Source organism: Ptychodera flava, chromosome 6 (assembly GCF_041260155.1).
Source record: "Ptychodera flava strain L36383 chromosome 6, AS_Pfla_20210202, whole genome shotgun sequence".
In the NCBI taxonomy this organism is placed as follows: Eukaryota; Metazoa; Hemichordata; class Enteropneusta; family Ptychoderidae; genus Ptychodera; species Ptychodera flava.
The window spans coordinates 38986728-39003139 of NC_091933.1; the positions used below are offsets into that span (position 1 = coordinate 38986728).

Sequence of the window (16412 nt, forward strand, 5' to 3'; positions counted from 1 at the left end):
AGAGAACTTCCAAAACAGGGATAAGGCTAATCTTTGCATTCTTAAAAAATTCATTTGGTATACCGTCTGGGCCGGGACCGGGTTTAAGTTTCTCCAATGCATAAATTATTTCATCTCGAGTAATGACTCCATTAAGTACATCAACTGGATGAACATTTTGTACTCCCTGCAACGGATACATGTTTTCTAAGAAGTCTTCAACTGTAATATCAAATCTGGTTTTCTGACAATCGGGATTGTGCAGACTTTTGAAATGATTCACCCATTCCGTTGCTGAAATACTTGACCTGGATTGTGGACCCCCCTTGAAACTTTTGACCTGTTTCCAAATATTTTGCCCAGTGTTAAAGACAGCGGGACTAAAATTTGCTTTGTTGACTCTACACGTGGATTTGAAAAAAGACTTCAGTGCTTTGTAATTATTAAGACTATCCTGGTCGTTCGAAACTCTAAAATTGCGGAGGGCTTTGTACATTTCCTTCTTTGCATTTTCACATTCTTTGTTAAACCACTTTGGTTGCAAAGACCCTTTAACCCCTTCCCTTAATGTAATTTTAGGATAGTCCGCTGCAGCCCAAACTAATAAATCATACACTTTTGTAACCAATCTGTCAACGTCTGCCTCGTCTGCCTCTAAAATATGGTTGATATGAGTTTTACCCTCCGTTGACACAATGTTATCATTAAAACTTCTTGGTTGTTCAGAATCCCACTTTGAGTACGAATATTCATAGAATTCTAACTCTTGTGAATTCTGTGAGGTATTTAGGCGGCAAGGCATCTTAATATTCATTGTACAAGACAAAGGGAAATGGTCGGAGTCACTCTTGTCTTCAACATTGAAATCAAAAACGTAATCAAACAAAGAGGTAGATGCAATCATGTAATCTACAACACTGGTACCCCTATTCGCAATACAAGTATAATTTCCTACTAAGTCAGACCCACATCTTCCATTAAAAAGATGAATGGAGTGATCTCGACACACTTCAAGTAATCTCCTGCCAAATGAATTAATTACAGAATCTTTCGATTTACGCTCGATATGAAAATCATCAACCTCGTAACTGTCAACGGTCACAGGCAAGTGATTTATGGAATCGTTTATAATATAGTCATAATCTTGTGCTGTTCTTGCATTAAAATCACCCATGAGAAGTATATCACTATCAGGATACTTGGCTTTGAAATCCAAAATCTGATTATCTAACAACTCAATGCCATTATTTTCGCATGTATAACATTTGGAACCTTCTGGAGGGATATACAGACATCCCAAAATAACATTTTTCGGGAATCCAAATTTATTTCCCTGTAGATTAAAGAAAATTGAATCTGGGAGTGTTGAACTCAGTCTAGTGATCTCTGTCGAGCACCAGTCTTTAACAAACACAGAGACACCGCCTCCGCATCTGCCATAACGGGAAGTTTTACTTCTGCAGAAATGAAATGCTTTAAAACCAGATAAAGTAATATTTGTCAACATTTCTTTACGTAACCATGTTTCAACAGTACAGATGATATCAAATTGATTGAAATAATCTAGCAGAGAAAAGTCACTTATTTTGTTAAACAGACCTTGCACATTCCAAGAAAGAAATCTAATACATTTTCTAACACAAGTATTCGATGGGCCTTGACCATAGCCCTATCTTCGGCCACCTTGTCTAACAACAGTATCTGTTGATTCATTGTACGTATAGAAAACCTTGGCCCCATTCTCATAAGCTACCAGTGTTTTATAATTTACAAAGGCCTTTATATTTTGTGCCATCAGTTCTTTCCGCTTACCGAAAAGTTTCTTCCTTATAAAACCAGTCTCTTTAGAAAAGTGTTCATCGACGAAAATGTCCGTGCCTCTCAGCTCTTTTCCCATAGTCATTAATGCGTTTAATCGTCTTTCACAATATTAATTTGTTCGACGAAGTAAAAGATATACATACGATGTCAACGAAAATTAAATCGTGCTATGCTTCTAACGTAATCAGCTACGAAGGGTTAAGATTATCTTCTTCTTGCTTTTGAGTTGTCCTCAGCAATGCCTCGTACCTTGGAATCTTCAAAGCATCGTTTAGCCGTCTACAAGCTAACTCACTGTAATTATCTTTCTCGGATGCGATTGCTAATTTAATGTCAAATTGCTTTCAATTTTAAATTTTTTAACTTTTTTATAAGTGCATAAATTATGTTCCCTTATTTTTCTCTTGACCGTTTCTTGGGAGATCTTCTGTATTCAACACAATACAGAGATCTTATACAATATACAAAACCTGACATTACCCGGAAAGAGAAAATAATCGACGTGTAAATGGACGATGGAGCCCTCTGACGTTAGGACATTTTTCACTGCCTCTCGAGATGTACTTATATGTGTTGGAAAAAAGACAATGACTGCGTTTTCAGCATGACACTCATTTATTAGCATAATACTGTATGAGAACACAAAATATTGGGATAAGTGCTCAAGCAAACTTTACGTGATATATGAAGATTACAGCCTCGATATAATCATACTAATTGGATATGCACAAATTGTTATAGTAATTAGCATCTCTATTAACCTATTGAAGTACGTGGAACAATTATTCTACTTGTTATGTAAGCAAACTCGTGAGATCCTAATCGGTATTATACAGATATACATGAGTAGCAAGTTAACAAAGAAAGTGTATTATCCTAAGAAATATTTTGAACAAATCAATTCTGATATTCAGTTTATCTACACTATACTGACTTAAGTCTTTTTAGACAGCTTTTCCGAGTTTTCCAAATAAGATTAACGTTATCATGATAATGTCTGTTTATATGTTTTCTGAATCATGGATACTTCAAGACCATTTTAACACTCAAGGAATATGACAGTAAGTTACAATTGTCATAATGAAATTAAATCAAAAACTAAACTGACCTAAATAACGATTAAAGCAATTTGAAATAGCGACACAATTATTAGCCGTATGAAATTACGTCGTTGTACGTGTTGTACAGCCCGGCCTCATTCACGGCTGTAATACTGATGTAATAATTCTGAGATTTATCAGCTCCCAGGAATTCATAGGTAGTTTGACGCGTTTCGTACCATTTGAAGATATCATTTCCACCTTGCACTGTGCCGATGGTCAATTCGTAAATCAATGACGAGTTACTGCGGAACACGTCACTCCAGCCAACACGGACAGTGTCTGACGATGACCAGATGGACTCAATGTCAAACCCTAAATCAAAGCAAGAAATTGTCATGTCACAAAAAGTGTCCAAAACAGTAACATTTCACGATTGGGACCCTGAATTTTCAAATAAGGATCCATATTTTATTTCCGACTTATCATGCAAGAAAATGATGACTTGGTTTAAATTGTATCTTTTTGCATGACATTTGCTTTCTATAATATCAAACTGTCTGAATTCGTTTTTATTCATTTTAGAAATTTGTTGCTGAATTTCCCTTTTCTATATTCATGGTTTGTTTTTAAAAAGATAGTTTTGCTTAGTCACATGTGCAAAAGTTTAAACGCTAAAATGATGACAAATAAAGACTGATGGGCTTTTTATTATCATATTTTGTGTTCCAATGCCTATCAATTTTACTTAGAGGCACCTACCAGTCAAGATAGGAGGGTGGGTTTCTAAGGTAACATTGCATGACATGACAGCACTCTTTAATCCGGCGTAATTCACAGCCCGCAGCTGTGCTTGATACGTATTGTAGGATTTCATTTCGATACCACTAAGTTGTCCAGATGTTTCTCCATTCAAACCGATCACATTCCATCCAGGATCTTTCTCGAGACCTTCACCAAGGAGTCTGCACTGTTAATATAATAGAGAGGCTCAGAAATCGAGTGTAAATGGTTAAGTCTTTAAGGTAAAACAAGTAAGGTAAAACAAGTTATAGTATCTTTTTGGTATAACATTACTTTGCGATTCAGTTTTAGATAGAACTCAAAATCTTGCAAAGTTTCACATTGCAATCTTAAAAGGAATAATAAATGCTTGCACTGCCTAAACACGTGTAAACACTCATCGTAGAACGCTTCACCACATAAAATGTAGCCACATTTATGAATTGCTGTTTTATTTCTTTTCCCACCATTCCGTTTCAAGTAGAACAAGAACATGTTGTTATGATAAATAAGAAACAGAAAAGTCAAAATATACACAGGATGGCCTAAGCGTGCAGCTAAAATCTCTTTTATGAATACGTCATTAATATTCTCTGGACATTTATTTACACATACCTCATAATGGGATATCCCTGATGCATCAGCAAATCCATTCCACATAATACTTATAGCATTCGGGTCTGCCTGGTGATTGCCTCTCGGTTCATATGCTGCTGGTGAACTAGAAATCGTTAACAAGGATGCTTCATCCACCAAAGGTCCAGTCTTCACGATTGTAACACCATTTGATGTCATCTGACTGTACAAACCAGCGAAGTTTCTACATCTGACAGTTGAGAAGACTGTTTGCTTGTCGGTCAGCAAGCCATCGAGATTTTTAACGGCAAAGTCCAGCGTACCAGTCCTTGTAAACGCACTCAAGGTAGCAGAACCGGGGCTATTCCCTGTTGGTTAAGAGGGAACATTTTGATTTTTGTCACTTTTTGAAGACGAAGAATATTACAGATTTAGCGACAATTTCTCCAACAGGTCTCCATGAATATTAAATTTTAATTTCACATGAATAAATTGGCAACACATGAAGGCAACCTGAAAACAAAACAATTTTACACGCCTAACAACTAAAATTTGAAGAGAGAACATGTTTATTCTACAAAATTAAAGTGGTATCGACGAAATTGCCTCCTTCTTCGAACCATAAGATTATGTATACTTACCAACGGTCCACTCACAGAACTCTATTCCGCTCTCCATGTCTGTGACATTCCATTGTACAGCAACAAGTGAAGACGTCTGGTGCGATACATCGTGACCTTTGTCGGATCCATCCTATGCAAGTCAATATTTCAATTCATAAGTCGCACGATGGCGGTATCATAATAACTACTTTAGAAGAAAAATGTTATCGTGTGACTTAAAATTTTCCAAATTAGAATCAGTAAAAAAGACTTCACCGCCGGTCTGATTTGCCCCAGGTAAAGAAAATACCCTCATTTCCTGCTTTTTCTGTCTCCCTTCCGAGACAGGGGCTTTTGTTTGTCAATAAACATGTCAAACTTGGTCACATTTTCACCAACATATTCTTTGCTTTCGTATCGATGTCTTTCTTTCATAGATCTGATTGTATGCCTTATCTTGCATACGTATTGATTTTTTGTTCTCTATTGTATGTAAGCTCATTTTGTAAACACCCATTCTCATATGAATATGACTTTCGAACAATGTATAGGTATGACTGATTTATTGTTGTGCCATTTGCGCAAAATATTTAACATACCTTGATGCAGCAAATCGTTGGAGGCGTCAAATCGATAATCAACGGCTCTGATTCGAAAACTGACCGTAGATCTGCAGCATTTCTAGCCGTGACTGTTACATAGACTGGTATTCCATTGGCCAGCAACAGATCATCAATGAATGTATGAGATGATCGTCCAACAGAGGTGAACGATTGAAGCTGTGTACCTCCTATTAAGAGGGATTCGAAGGAAAGAACAGAATTGTTAGCTAAAGAATTTCGGCCTTTTTACCCTTTGCTACATGTATTCATTGCGATCATTCGAACTGCATGCTTGGAAAACAAATACAACCCCTCGACGCATCCTACTTGTCAAAATTTGGTCTGCCACCAACAGGCCATTTTTCTTTGTGACGTATTTAAGTTAAGTTATTAACATCCTCACTAATATTTAGATCTCGATGGACTGATATCAGGATGGGACGACGTTTCAACATTCAATGAGTTACATACTAAATAAAGTCTTAAAATATGGCACGCACTCAGTGCATTGCCTAAGCCGTGGTATGTTCATTTCTATGCCTAAGCTAATAAAATACCTTCTAGTGTGCCAACCGCCAAGAGATATTCGATAACTGGACTCTCAGTATCTGTGATATCCCATTTTATAGCCAGGGTATGCCTCTTTCCATCAGTTCTTGAATTCACTTGAATACTGTGAGGCTCCTTGTCCACTGCGCCGCTTTCCTTGTAATTGGCAAGGTGTTGAACTTTGACACTGTTGAGTGCAATGCCTGTCATGCAGGGCATGCAAAAAAAAACAATTTCCGTTATATAAATTGTATCTCACAGTTCGTTCAAATTGGCATATTAGGCTGTTTTCACAAACATTCATAGAGCATGAGTCTAGAAAAAAATATGCATATGAGTACGGGGAAATGAGTTTTGTGCCGACGGCAATGGTGACATAAAAATATTGTCAGATATAGATTGTCAACGCACATGAACCATTGGAATAATGAACCATGTAACAAAGACTTAATACTTGTCATTTATGGTTGTAAGCATGTAATTCTTTTTTATAGGCGAAAGTCGTTAGCTACAACATCATACGGATGTAACTTATACTCAATAATTCTTCAAAGAAAGGATGTCCCAATACATTCTCAGAGGTATCGTGGGTCATGATGTTGAATGTAAAAAATATTTACAACAATGAGAGAGCTTTGTATTTAACTTGACTTACCATTTCTCTTCTCTAGGGAGCCAATCACTAACATTGAAGTATCAGCCACAGCCGTGAAATAATAGACGTGTTCACACCAATTAATGTCTTCTTGGCCATGAGTACTGGTCCTTTGATACAACTTGAACACGCGATGTATGCCGGGCATCTGGATGTATCCCTCTTGTGACAACAGTGGAACAATCGAGTTGGGTATGTGGGTTGCGAAGAATGATACCTTATATGTTTCACCATATCTGGTTGTAATTGTTTGCGAAATACTTCCATGAACGACGAGGTAGGTATTACCCGAATGTGCATCAGGTCCCGAAGAAACAATTACTCCAGCGACACCGTTTACTCGCCAGTCCTTGGGCGAGCACATGGATCCATTTGACCATGGTTTACAAAGGCGTGTTGTATTGTCAATATCAACATCTTCAAACGAGGGATTTGTAATAAGATTGGATTCTGTCACAAGACTGAGTAAGCTCTTAGGAGGTGTGGTGTCTACGGTTATACCATCGGAAAAGGCTGGCCTTGACTCCAAGCCCGCAGCATTTAATGCTGTAACCGTCGAGTAGTAACGCATACCTAAACGAATATGAAGCAATATATCTTTTATCTCAAGGGTTACAGTTGTTAAAGAGTTAGTCATTTTTTGATTCCAAGAACTGAATTTCATCTGGTTCGCTTCACTACTCCCTCGGAAACATAGGTAAAATGGTCCCTTCGCTGGCACAGGGAAGACTAGAAATTTCGATTCTACTTGCTAGCACACTTTTCATAGTCAATAATGGCATATATTTTGATGATTCCAATGTTATTGTCGCTCGATAAATTCGTCACGTTAACGTTGATACATAATATTGCATTCAGATTATCATGTCTTCAACATTCCACTGCAAACATTATTTTTTTATTTCAAATCTTTTATATTATCATAAAATTTCATCGCCGGCAAATATTTTCAAAGAAATGCAATCATGAAGCTGGTGGTGTGATATTGATGGTCACACAGTCATACTGTAATACTGGTAGCGACTTCATAGGTCAGAAATAATGTTATGATAAAGGCTTGACATATGCGTATTAGACACCTCCATAATGCTACCTTCGACAGCCCGATGCTACTAATGTTGACCTCAAAAGCCATACACACCTGTTGTTAGTGGTTCGCTAATCATTGCAGATGCCGACAAGTGAAGACCTGTATCTCTACATGCTAGAATATCATCTAATCCCGGCTGGCTTCCAACACACCAACGATACTGACAAATGAATGACTGCAGGTCTGAAAATCCATACCATGATGCTGACACAATTGTACTCGAATTTTGGAAATCAGTATCATGGATGCCTTGACCATCATGAACGACGCCTTCATCTGGTGGACTTGTGTCAATCTGAGGAAAAAGTGAGATCTCGTTAGCCTTTCAATTAGAAGTGATTGTGGAATATAAATGTTTTAAATATTTATAACACAAATATAAATTGAATATCATGACAAACAATCATTATAATGTCGAATTTATACCTACTCACCAGAATTCCATCAGAAGATGCTATTGTGTGAAGACTGGCATGGTTGACAGCCATGATGTTTGAATAATATTTATGGCCATCTTGAAGTTTCAGTCCTGTCAACATTAATCGATACTCAATAGCATCTACCTTTGCAGTCTCGAAAGGTACAACATCTTCACCTGAAAATTGCACGTATATACATACCATGGCTTAATCACAGACACATTTGTTCATAAAATTAATGTTGTATATATGATCGTGTACGTTGCTGATGGTTGCGACATCACAGATTACATACATACCTCCAGGATGGGTACTGAGGGAAACCATGAAGTAATCTATTTCTGAAGAGGCAACGAACGTGTTCTTCCAGTATACCCCAAGTCTGTTTGTATCCTTGGAGAAGTCCATATCGATTTGCTGATTCTCGTTAATGATATCCTTAACCTGTAAATTACCAATGTGATGTCAACCGTTGCAGTTGATTTGCAGATTTACAAAATCTAAGAACATGCATCCTTACTAACAAAACGGTTCAATTGGAGAAGTTGTCCATTTTCAAACTCCGGGACATATCATAGATTGATGACCTAGTCATCGAAAACTAACAAAATAGACCATTGCAATAAAAACGAATTCACTTGGTGTGTACACGTTTGTACACAGACAGAAGAGTTTAAAGATTATTGCGTATAGCAATTCTAACCATAGCAAATGCGTTTCTTATTTGAAAATTCTCCGAATATGTGAAGCAGAAGAGTAGATTTTTATAGAGACATTATGTACATCTTTCACCTAGCAAGCTCTTACCTTTCTAGAAGTTGAAAGTTGTGGAGGAGTGAAATCAGGGCGTATTCCATTTGAGTGAAATATGGCAAACGTTTTGTCATCATACCATGCTTTGACGTAAAATACATAATCTGCATCTGGGTCCAATGATCCTAAAGTGGAAAAAGTGCGTATTATGTGATCAGCATAGAAACAGAGAGATATAAATGTTGTTAATCATGTGAACAAAAGGGAGAACAGGGCACTACGTCACTCACCGTGCTCAAGTGTAAAAACTGCGTACTTAGTTTGTCCAGCTTCATGCCACAATCTGTCTGTTGCTGGATTTAGTAAACCTGTTCCAGGAGCTCCATCCTTGATTCCAGCAGTCCACTCAAAGCGCTGTATGGCGATTCCTAGTGTGAGTGACAAGTCGAATTTCAATACTGAATACAAAACATTACATGGCTTTAACAAAAATTAATGACCGGTTAAAGATGAGTGACCAATAGGCTACTTATTTCGATGTACTTTGTTTATGCGAGTATACACGTCTTCTTATAATGGCGCTGCTTACTTTCATTTCTTTATTGCGTGCGCCTGTTCCTGCCTTGTTATCTTTTTACTGCACTGAACATAAAAAACTGCAATTGCTACAGCGTCACCTATTGAATTCCTTACCGCCGTTAATTTTTCTCCATTTTGATGCAATGGTGCAAGTTGAAGGTGTATAGTTGAAGTTTTGATAATGATTGCTGTCATGTATTTCCATGTAGTTCACAACGTCTGTAACTTCAACTTGCTGGTAGCTCTGATCACCTGGTAAACACAATATGGACAATGAGAATGCACGCAAGGAAGAGAGACAGAAGAACTATCAAAGGATTGACATTCTGCAGTTATTTCGTTTATCGGTATTGAAATTGAAATCCAATACCTGTGACATCGATGCACTCTCCGGTCACATCATGGCAAAGTTGATTTTGTGGTGCGCAGGTGCAGTCTCCCTGGCAAGATTTGGAATCGCATCGACGTAGCAGAGATAGGATACCAGTCAATTCATTCGATGGGACCACCACGAAGGTTTCATGTGCCTCATAACTTCGTAAGCCAGCCTTAAATAAATAAGAAGGTGCGAGGCATATGCCATGATAGATAAATATACATTTTTTTATCATGTTTACTTTTTACAGCAGTTCGAAAATTCTGTACAAGCTCATCTTAACTACTTTGCGCTCCTGAGAGGTTAACTGTGGCTAAAGTGAATGTACTTACTCCATTAATAGCCCATAGTGTACAATAGATGTGCTCCCAAGGGATGAGGTCCCTCGTCAGTCGGATTAAAGAGCTTTGAACAGCGCCCTCATCAAAATGTGACATTCCGTCCATATAGTCAACACGAACTGTTTTGTTCTGGAAACAAAACAAAATAATCGCTTAAAAAGCATGTAAATACGCAAGACAATCACGTGACTGTTCAAGACAAACCCCACTATATTTACTTTTCAGCAAAAACAAAACAGTAGCAAACAATTTCATCACCCTAGTGAAAACACATGCTTCAACTATTGTTTTTTATTTTCAGTATTTGTGATGTTCTATGCTTGCAAACTCAGCTTGAAGAGTAATGTTTATAAATTTACCTCCGTCAGGTCCCAAGATCCAAAATTAGTGCCAACAGTGGCAAAATAATGACTTATTCCTGAATGAATGTCTGCGAAACCCAACCATGCCAGATTAACATATGCTGGATCGCTTCCGTCGCTTTGCAGGTACGTCATCCCATCTTCTGTGTGACGGGTCAAATTGGATGCGTGATTTGTGGCAACTGCAAATGTCCCAACAGTTGGTGGACTTGAATCGATCTGAATCAGAGATTGAAGAAGCATTGCATGAATATGTTGTTTGCTCAATGTGACCCATGTGCGCACTATAATATCATGACGGAATCACTGTGTTGTACATCCTCAAAGCACTGATATGCTGTAAAATTAATATCAGTAATGATCTTTCGCTTTATTGCATAATCAAAGTAAGCAAAGTTTAAAGTATGAATAGAACTTTGAATTATACGGAAGTTCTTTATGTTGACCATGCACCAGAGCGCAAAAAGAAAATTAATCTAGATACTGTAGCTCTCTTAGAAACTGGTTCTGTTTGCCTCAATTTCTGAGGTCCCTGGTTCACGCACAGAAAGCTAACATAATTATGTTCATGTTCATTGGAACCCAATAGAGACTGCGGTTGGCCTTCTGTACTTACTAGAATGCCTTCTGTTTCACTCACTGCACAAAGTCCAGCCATGTTGCAAGCCACGACTCTTACATAGTACGTATCACCATCATGCAGGGTCAGGTTGGTAAATGTGTACTTTCTTGTGCTTCCTGCAACCTTTACATGAAGCATGAGTAAAAGAAACAATTGAAGATAAGAAAAATATCTTTGTGCTACGTAAGATTATGTGCCCACCCAAAACGTAAGTATTTGATGCTCATATTCCATTTCTGTGTTGGTGATTACTATAACTCGTATTTACTATCTCAGATATTTTTGATGTTGGCAAACAAAATCATGGTTGACAACCCTAAAAGGCTGTATTAACAGCTTTCAACATTTGTCAGCCATATCATTGTCTATAAGGAAATTTGAAAATCTCCTACCTGTATTGGTGAGATGGCCATAGTTGACTGATGGTGAGTGAAAACCGACAATTTGTGATGCTGAATGGGACTGTCTACGTCTGAAAAATGCCAGTTTACATGGAGAAGAGAGTTGAACACCTAAGAATGTTGCAAGAAGATTAAACAGATTACAATGTGCAGTGATTGACATTAGAGTCATTCGCTGTCACATAACCAGTTTCAAATTTGAGCAGTGAACGCAATGAATGCAATGGTCTATCACACCACTGAAAGTGAATATCGCAAATGAAACGAACAAACAATCATTATCTTTAAGGTCGACTATTTTTGTTAAGAGTACCAAGTTATGGTTGACCGTTATACAAAAATCGCATATGAATTTTGACTTTTAAGGAAGTATTCAACAACTGCTTATACCAATGAAACATAGCTGATTAAATACGCGAAGGACTTAGATGAGACACACTGAAAAACATCTGCAGGATCCTGTACGGCAAAAATAACATGGGTGGAAAGAAAAACCGTGTCTGATTGAACTTCTGTGAAAATTAAGTAATATGCAACTATAAGGAAAGAAATCACAAAAGCCAAATTGGAAAGGAATACCTGACTATGTGAAGTCATGGAGCCCAAACTTTCATCGAAAGAGGGTCTGCGTACGAGAACCGGTGCTGAGTCATCGACAATTACACCATTTGAAGATGCCTCTGTACATAGTCCTAGATCAGAAAGATGGGAAATACATTAAAATGCATGAATGAACCGAGAATCCCTGTAATTCAGGAATTTTTTTGGGTTGATCAATCTCTTACCTGCTTTATTGCATGCACGAACTGTGACGTATATTGGTATATGCAACGGTAATAAATGTTTCAGTTGTGAAGTCATAGCTGTCTCGGTGAGGTGAAGTCTTTTTGATTGTACGACGTCATCATCACCAGGTGTTGTACCAGCAAACCATTCGTAGTGTGACAGTTCAGAATGTGGATCGTGAAAATTGAACCAGTGTGCACCTAGGGATGTCCTAAAATAAACCCATATTACATTATAACTACCAATTCGCATCAAATTGAATTTTTTTTCCACAAACAGTTAGGGAATTTTTCATAACTCAAGAAGATGCAGCAAAGAAAATTGAGTGCGGCAGGTAATTTTGATCGCTGATTTGCTGGGTACGTAGGTAGTGTGGGTTGTGAGTTCTAATCCGGATCAAAAGGTTAAAGAATTATTTCATGCTCTAAAATGCATGTTAATAACCAGTTGCTCTACAGTTTGAACAGTTGGATATCATGTAATTATTTGATATGACATTCCAGGTATGTATTCAGTAAATTGATAGGTTTATTGATCCTTTACCTTGATGATTGGAAGGCGAGATCTCCATCAGTTACTCCATCATAGACGGCACCGCGGACAGGAGGTGAATTATCTACTATGATACCATCGGATGAAACTGCGGTACAGAGCCCTGCTGCATTACATGCTGTGACAGTTGTATAGTATTTCACTCCTGGTTCGATGTGTAGATAACTTGCCTCGACATCTGCATTAAAACGAACATGGCTTTTAGTGGTTTATTAAATGAACAGCGGTCAGTCTAATGTTTTTTATAATCCCAGCCTCCAGCCCTTACGAACATCTACTGAGTCTATGCAGTTTAGTTTATAAAATGTTAACACCACAGAGTAAGAAGGTGGCTAACACCATTTGTTGTAGGTCCGATGGGTCCCCGACGAGATGGTCAGCTAAGTTTCCCTGAACGTCAGAAATATAATTTGAAGCAAAATACACGCATACTTTCTTTATATTCTATGACGTACCCGTCACTAATCCGACGAACTGTTCTTCAAGTAAATCATTACAACCAGGACAGCGACCTATCTTCCAAGAATAACCTACAATGGCCGTATGAGGATCGTTGAATCCATTCCATCGTACCGATATATTACTGACGTGTGTCTATTATGGATGACAGATGGAACACTTGTTCAATAGGCAAAGCAATCAAGTTGGTGGGAATAAAGGTGCATGGTGTTCAATGAGAAGAGTCACTTGAATCAACATACTTTGAATCAACTTATTTGTTGCTCAATGTCAAGTTGCAGTTGGCAATGGACTGACACACAATGGTGTACAGAAACATCCGTTCATTTGTATTTTTTGCATTTTGACGTTTACATAAAATGTTATGTAATATATATATATATATATATATATATATATATATATATATATATATATATATATATATATATAATGTATACAATGTGCCCTCCCGGTTATCACCATAATGGCTTTATGGCAACCTCTGAACTTGGGCACAGAGAGTACGGTTTATATATATATATATATATATATATATATATATATATATATATATATATATATAATATATATATATATATATATATATATATATATATATATACACAAAATGTATACAATGTGCCCTCCCGGTTATCAATATAATGGCTTTATGGCAACCTCTGAACTATATATATATATATATATATATATATATATATATATATATATATATATATATATATATATATATATATATATATATATATATATATATATACAATGTGCCCTACCGGTTATCACCATAATGGCTTTATGGCAACCTCTGAACTTGGGCACAGAGAGTACGGTTTATATATATATATATATATATATATATATATATATATATATATATATATATATATATATATATATATATATATATATATATATATATATATATATATATATATATATATATATATTCAGATATGATGGATTCGATGTATCTATCGGGAACTGATAAGCACAAACCTGGTAATCTTGATCTTTAAAATCTGGCAAACTACCATCATAGACAACCCCTTCCTCGGGTGGAGTACTGTCAACAACTACGCCCCAAGAAGATGCAGTTGATGAAAGGCCTGCTCCATTGTAAGCCTAAAATGAAAAAAGTAATCACTAATTACATTGATATTGCCTATTTGGTATGGTTTGAGTAAATTAATTAAATGTGCAAAATGTTACCTCACCGTAAATCTACTCACCAGAGTTAGGATGGACGGATAAAAAGTCTTACCTTAACCGTCACAAAGTAGACATGGCCATCTAACAGTTCTATACCGTTCATATAGTCTATTTCATCTTGCATGGTAATTGTACATGGCACCACATCACCATAACCAGGTTCAGAACCTACACACCACTCGTAGTAGCTGATACCTACAGAGGGATGCATAACCTTAAAAGGTAAGTTTCTATATTTGTCGCTAATTCGGTTAAAAAAAAGAATGAAAATTTACAATTGAGTTAAGCAATGACCTCGCCACAGGAGCGTATGCACGAGATTTGGGTACAATGCGTGGCCGTTAGAAGTGACGCAGAAGAAAAAAGTTACAATTCATACCAGAAGAATACATTTGAGCACTCGATACTCTCATATGATATGTGATGATATGATATGATATGATACCATACGATATGAAATGATATGATATGAGATATGATATGATATGATATGATATGATATGATATGATATGATATGATATGATATGATTAATGTTTTACTTGCGAAATTTAATTAATTGGGACTTTAGGTGATTAACCTACCACTCTCCATATCCTCAAATACGCCGGTCCATCTGGCACTTAATGATGACGTTGACGTGAGGAAAGAGCCACCAACATCGATGTGTGCATTAGATTTGGTAGGTGGTGTTGTATCTACCGTAATTCCTTCTGAAACAACCTCTGTGATCAGTCCCACAAAATCCGTAGCTTTTAAAACGTAGAAATTAACATAAACAGATGACATTTAGATGAAAATTGTACAATATATTTAGCGACAAGATCAGCAATATGGGTCTTAACCTTCCAGATCAGTCACGTTGTACGAATACTACAAATTAATATCAAATCAGAAACACAGTAAATCTGAAAATCTGGGCGAGAACTCAAGAGAGCCTTGGTAAGTACATTATGGAAAGGTTCAGTTTGCTTCAGTTCAGGTCAATTCGCTTTGCACTCATAATGTCTAAGAATATTTGAAAAAATAATTATACAGGAATCAGTAACGAGAAAGCCTCTATGTGTACCTCTGACAGTGGCATAATATGTGCTTCCTCCTTCAAGATGTAGTGAGTGCACAACTGTCAAATTTGCCCATCCAACATCTTCGAAATCTTGAATGTCAACACCAAGGGGTGATGAGCCTGTTGGTTAAAACATATGTGATCAATGGTCTGTACAGACATACAATAATCCTTCTTCAGCACAGCTATCGTACAACTTCTCTCTTAGTCAGCAAAATTGACCTGAAGTACATGTGAAACGCTTATTCCTTTTGAATCATTTGGCTGTCGATTGTAACTGGTTCATTATTTATGACGATTGAACAGTACTTACCGATTGCAACCTCATATTTTCGAATGCCTGACTCATGAGCTGTCCTTCCATGTTCTTCTACATCGAAGAATCCCTCCCATTGAACGATGAGCTCAGAAGTTGATGCCTTCAAAGGAGTAGTACAAAATCTCTGATCAATAATGCTTATTGCTTGTATCTTATCATTCACAGATACGATACAACTACTAAGCTTTGCATGTCTTCTCAGAAAAAATGTGACAAAGTACCTGGAAATGGCGCCGCTCCCAGCCGAGCCAAACTCTACCAGCTGCAGGCGGTGTGTGATCGACAACAACACCGTCAGAACAAGCTGATACTGCCGGTAGTAAGTGCGCTGACTTTTCATAGAATTTCATGGTTTCATTGGCATATACACAAACGTGGTATCTATGTCCATGTATTAGGTCAAGATGAGCGATGTTTACGAAATTACTCTGTGGAAATATAATAAGGTAGCATTAATGCAGTCATATTTTGA

General features: G+C 37.1%; 1 protein-coding gene across 1 annotated transcript in view; it reads right to left on the bottom strand.

Annotated features, from left to right (window-relative positions):
- Positions 1-1883: 1883 nt before the first annotated feature.
- LOC139135734 (uncharacterized) overlaps positions 1884-16412 on the bottom strand; it is a 61177-nt gene continuing 46648 nt past the window's right edge. Inside the window, exons 29-56 of the mRNA XM_070703384.1 lie at positions 16162-16368; positions 15935-16040; positions 15625-15741; positions 15140-15307; positions 14609-14751; positions 14344-14469; positions 13344-13482; positions 12880-13066; positions 12336-12547; positions 12130-12242; positions 11542-11661; positions 11144-11272; positions 10525-10746; positions 10157-10294; positions 9819-9996; positions 9563-9700; positions 9160-9297; positions 8924-9054; positions 8416-8560; positions 8132-8292; positions 7749-7992; positions 6608-7180; positions 5961-6155; positions 5401-5591; positions 4841-4952; positions 4239-4567; positions 3603-3810; positions 1884-3215 (exon numbers count right to left, since the gene is read on the bottom strand). Of these exons, the coding sequence (XP_070559485.1) occupies positions 2950-3215; positions 3603-3810; positions 4239-4567; positions 4841-4952; positions 5401-5591; positions 5961-6155; positions 6608-7180; positions 7749-7992; positions 8132-8292; positions 8416-8560; positions 8924-9054; positions 9160-9297; positions 9563-9700; positions 9819-9996; positions 10157-10294; positions 10525-10746; positions 11144-11272; positions 11542-11661; positions 12130-12242; positions 12336-12547; positions 12880-13066; positions 13344-13482; positions 14344-14469; positions 14609-14751; positions 15140-15307; positions 15625-15741; positions 15935-16040; positions 16162-16368 (5136 nt within the window). The 3' untranslated portion in view covers positions 1884-2949. The remainder of the gene's footprint in view (positions 3216-3602; positions 3811-4238; positions 4568-4840; positions 4953-5400; positions 5592-5960; positions 6156-6607; positions 7181-7748; positions 7993-8131; positions 8293-8415; positions 8561-8923; positions 9055-9159; positions 9298-9562; positions 9701-9818; positions 9997-10156; positions 10295-10524; positions 10747-11143; positions 11273-11541; positions 11662-12129; positions 12243-12335; positions 12548-12879; positions 13067-13343; positions 13483-14343; positions 14470-14608; positions 14752-15139; positions 15308-15624; positions 15742-15934; positions 16041-16161; positions 16369-16412) is intronic.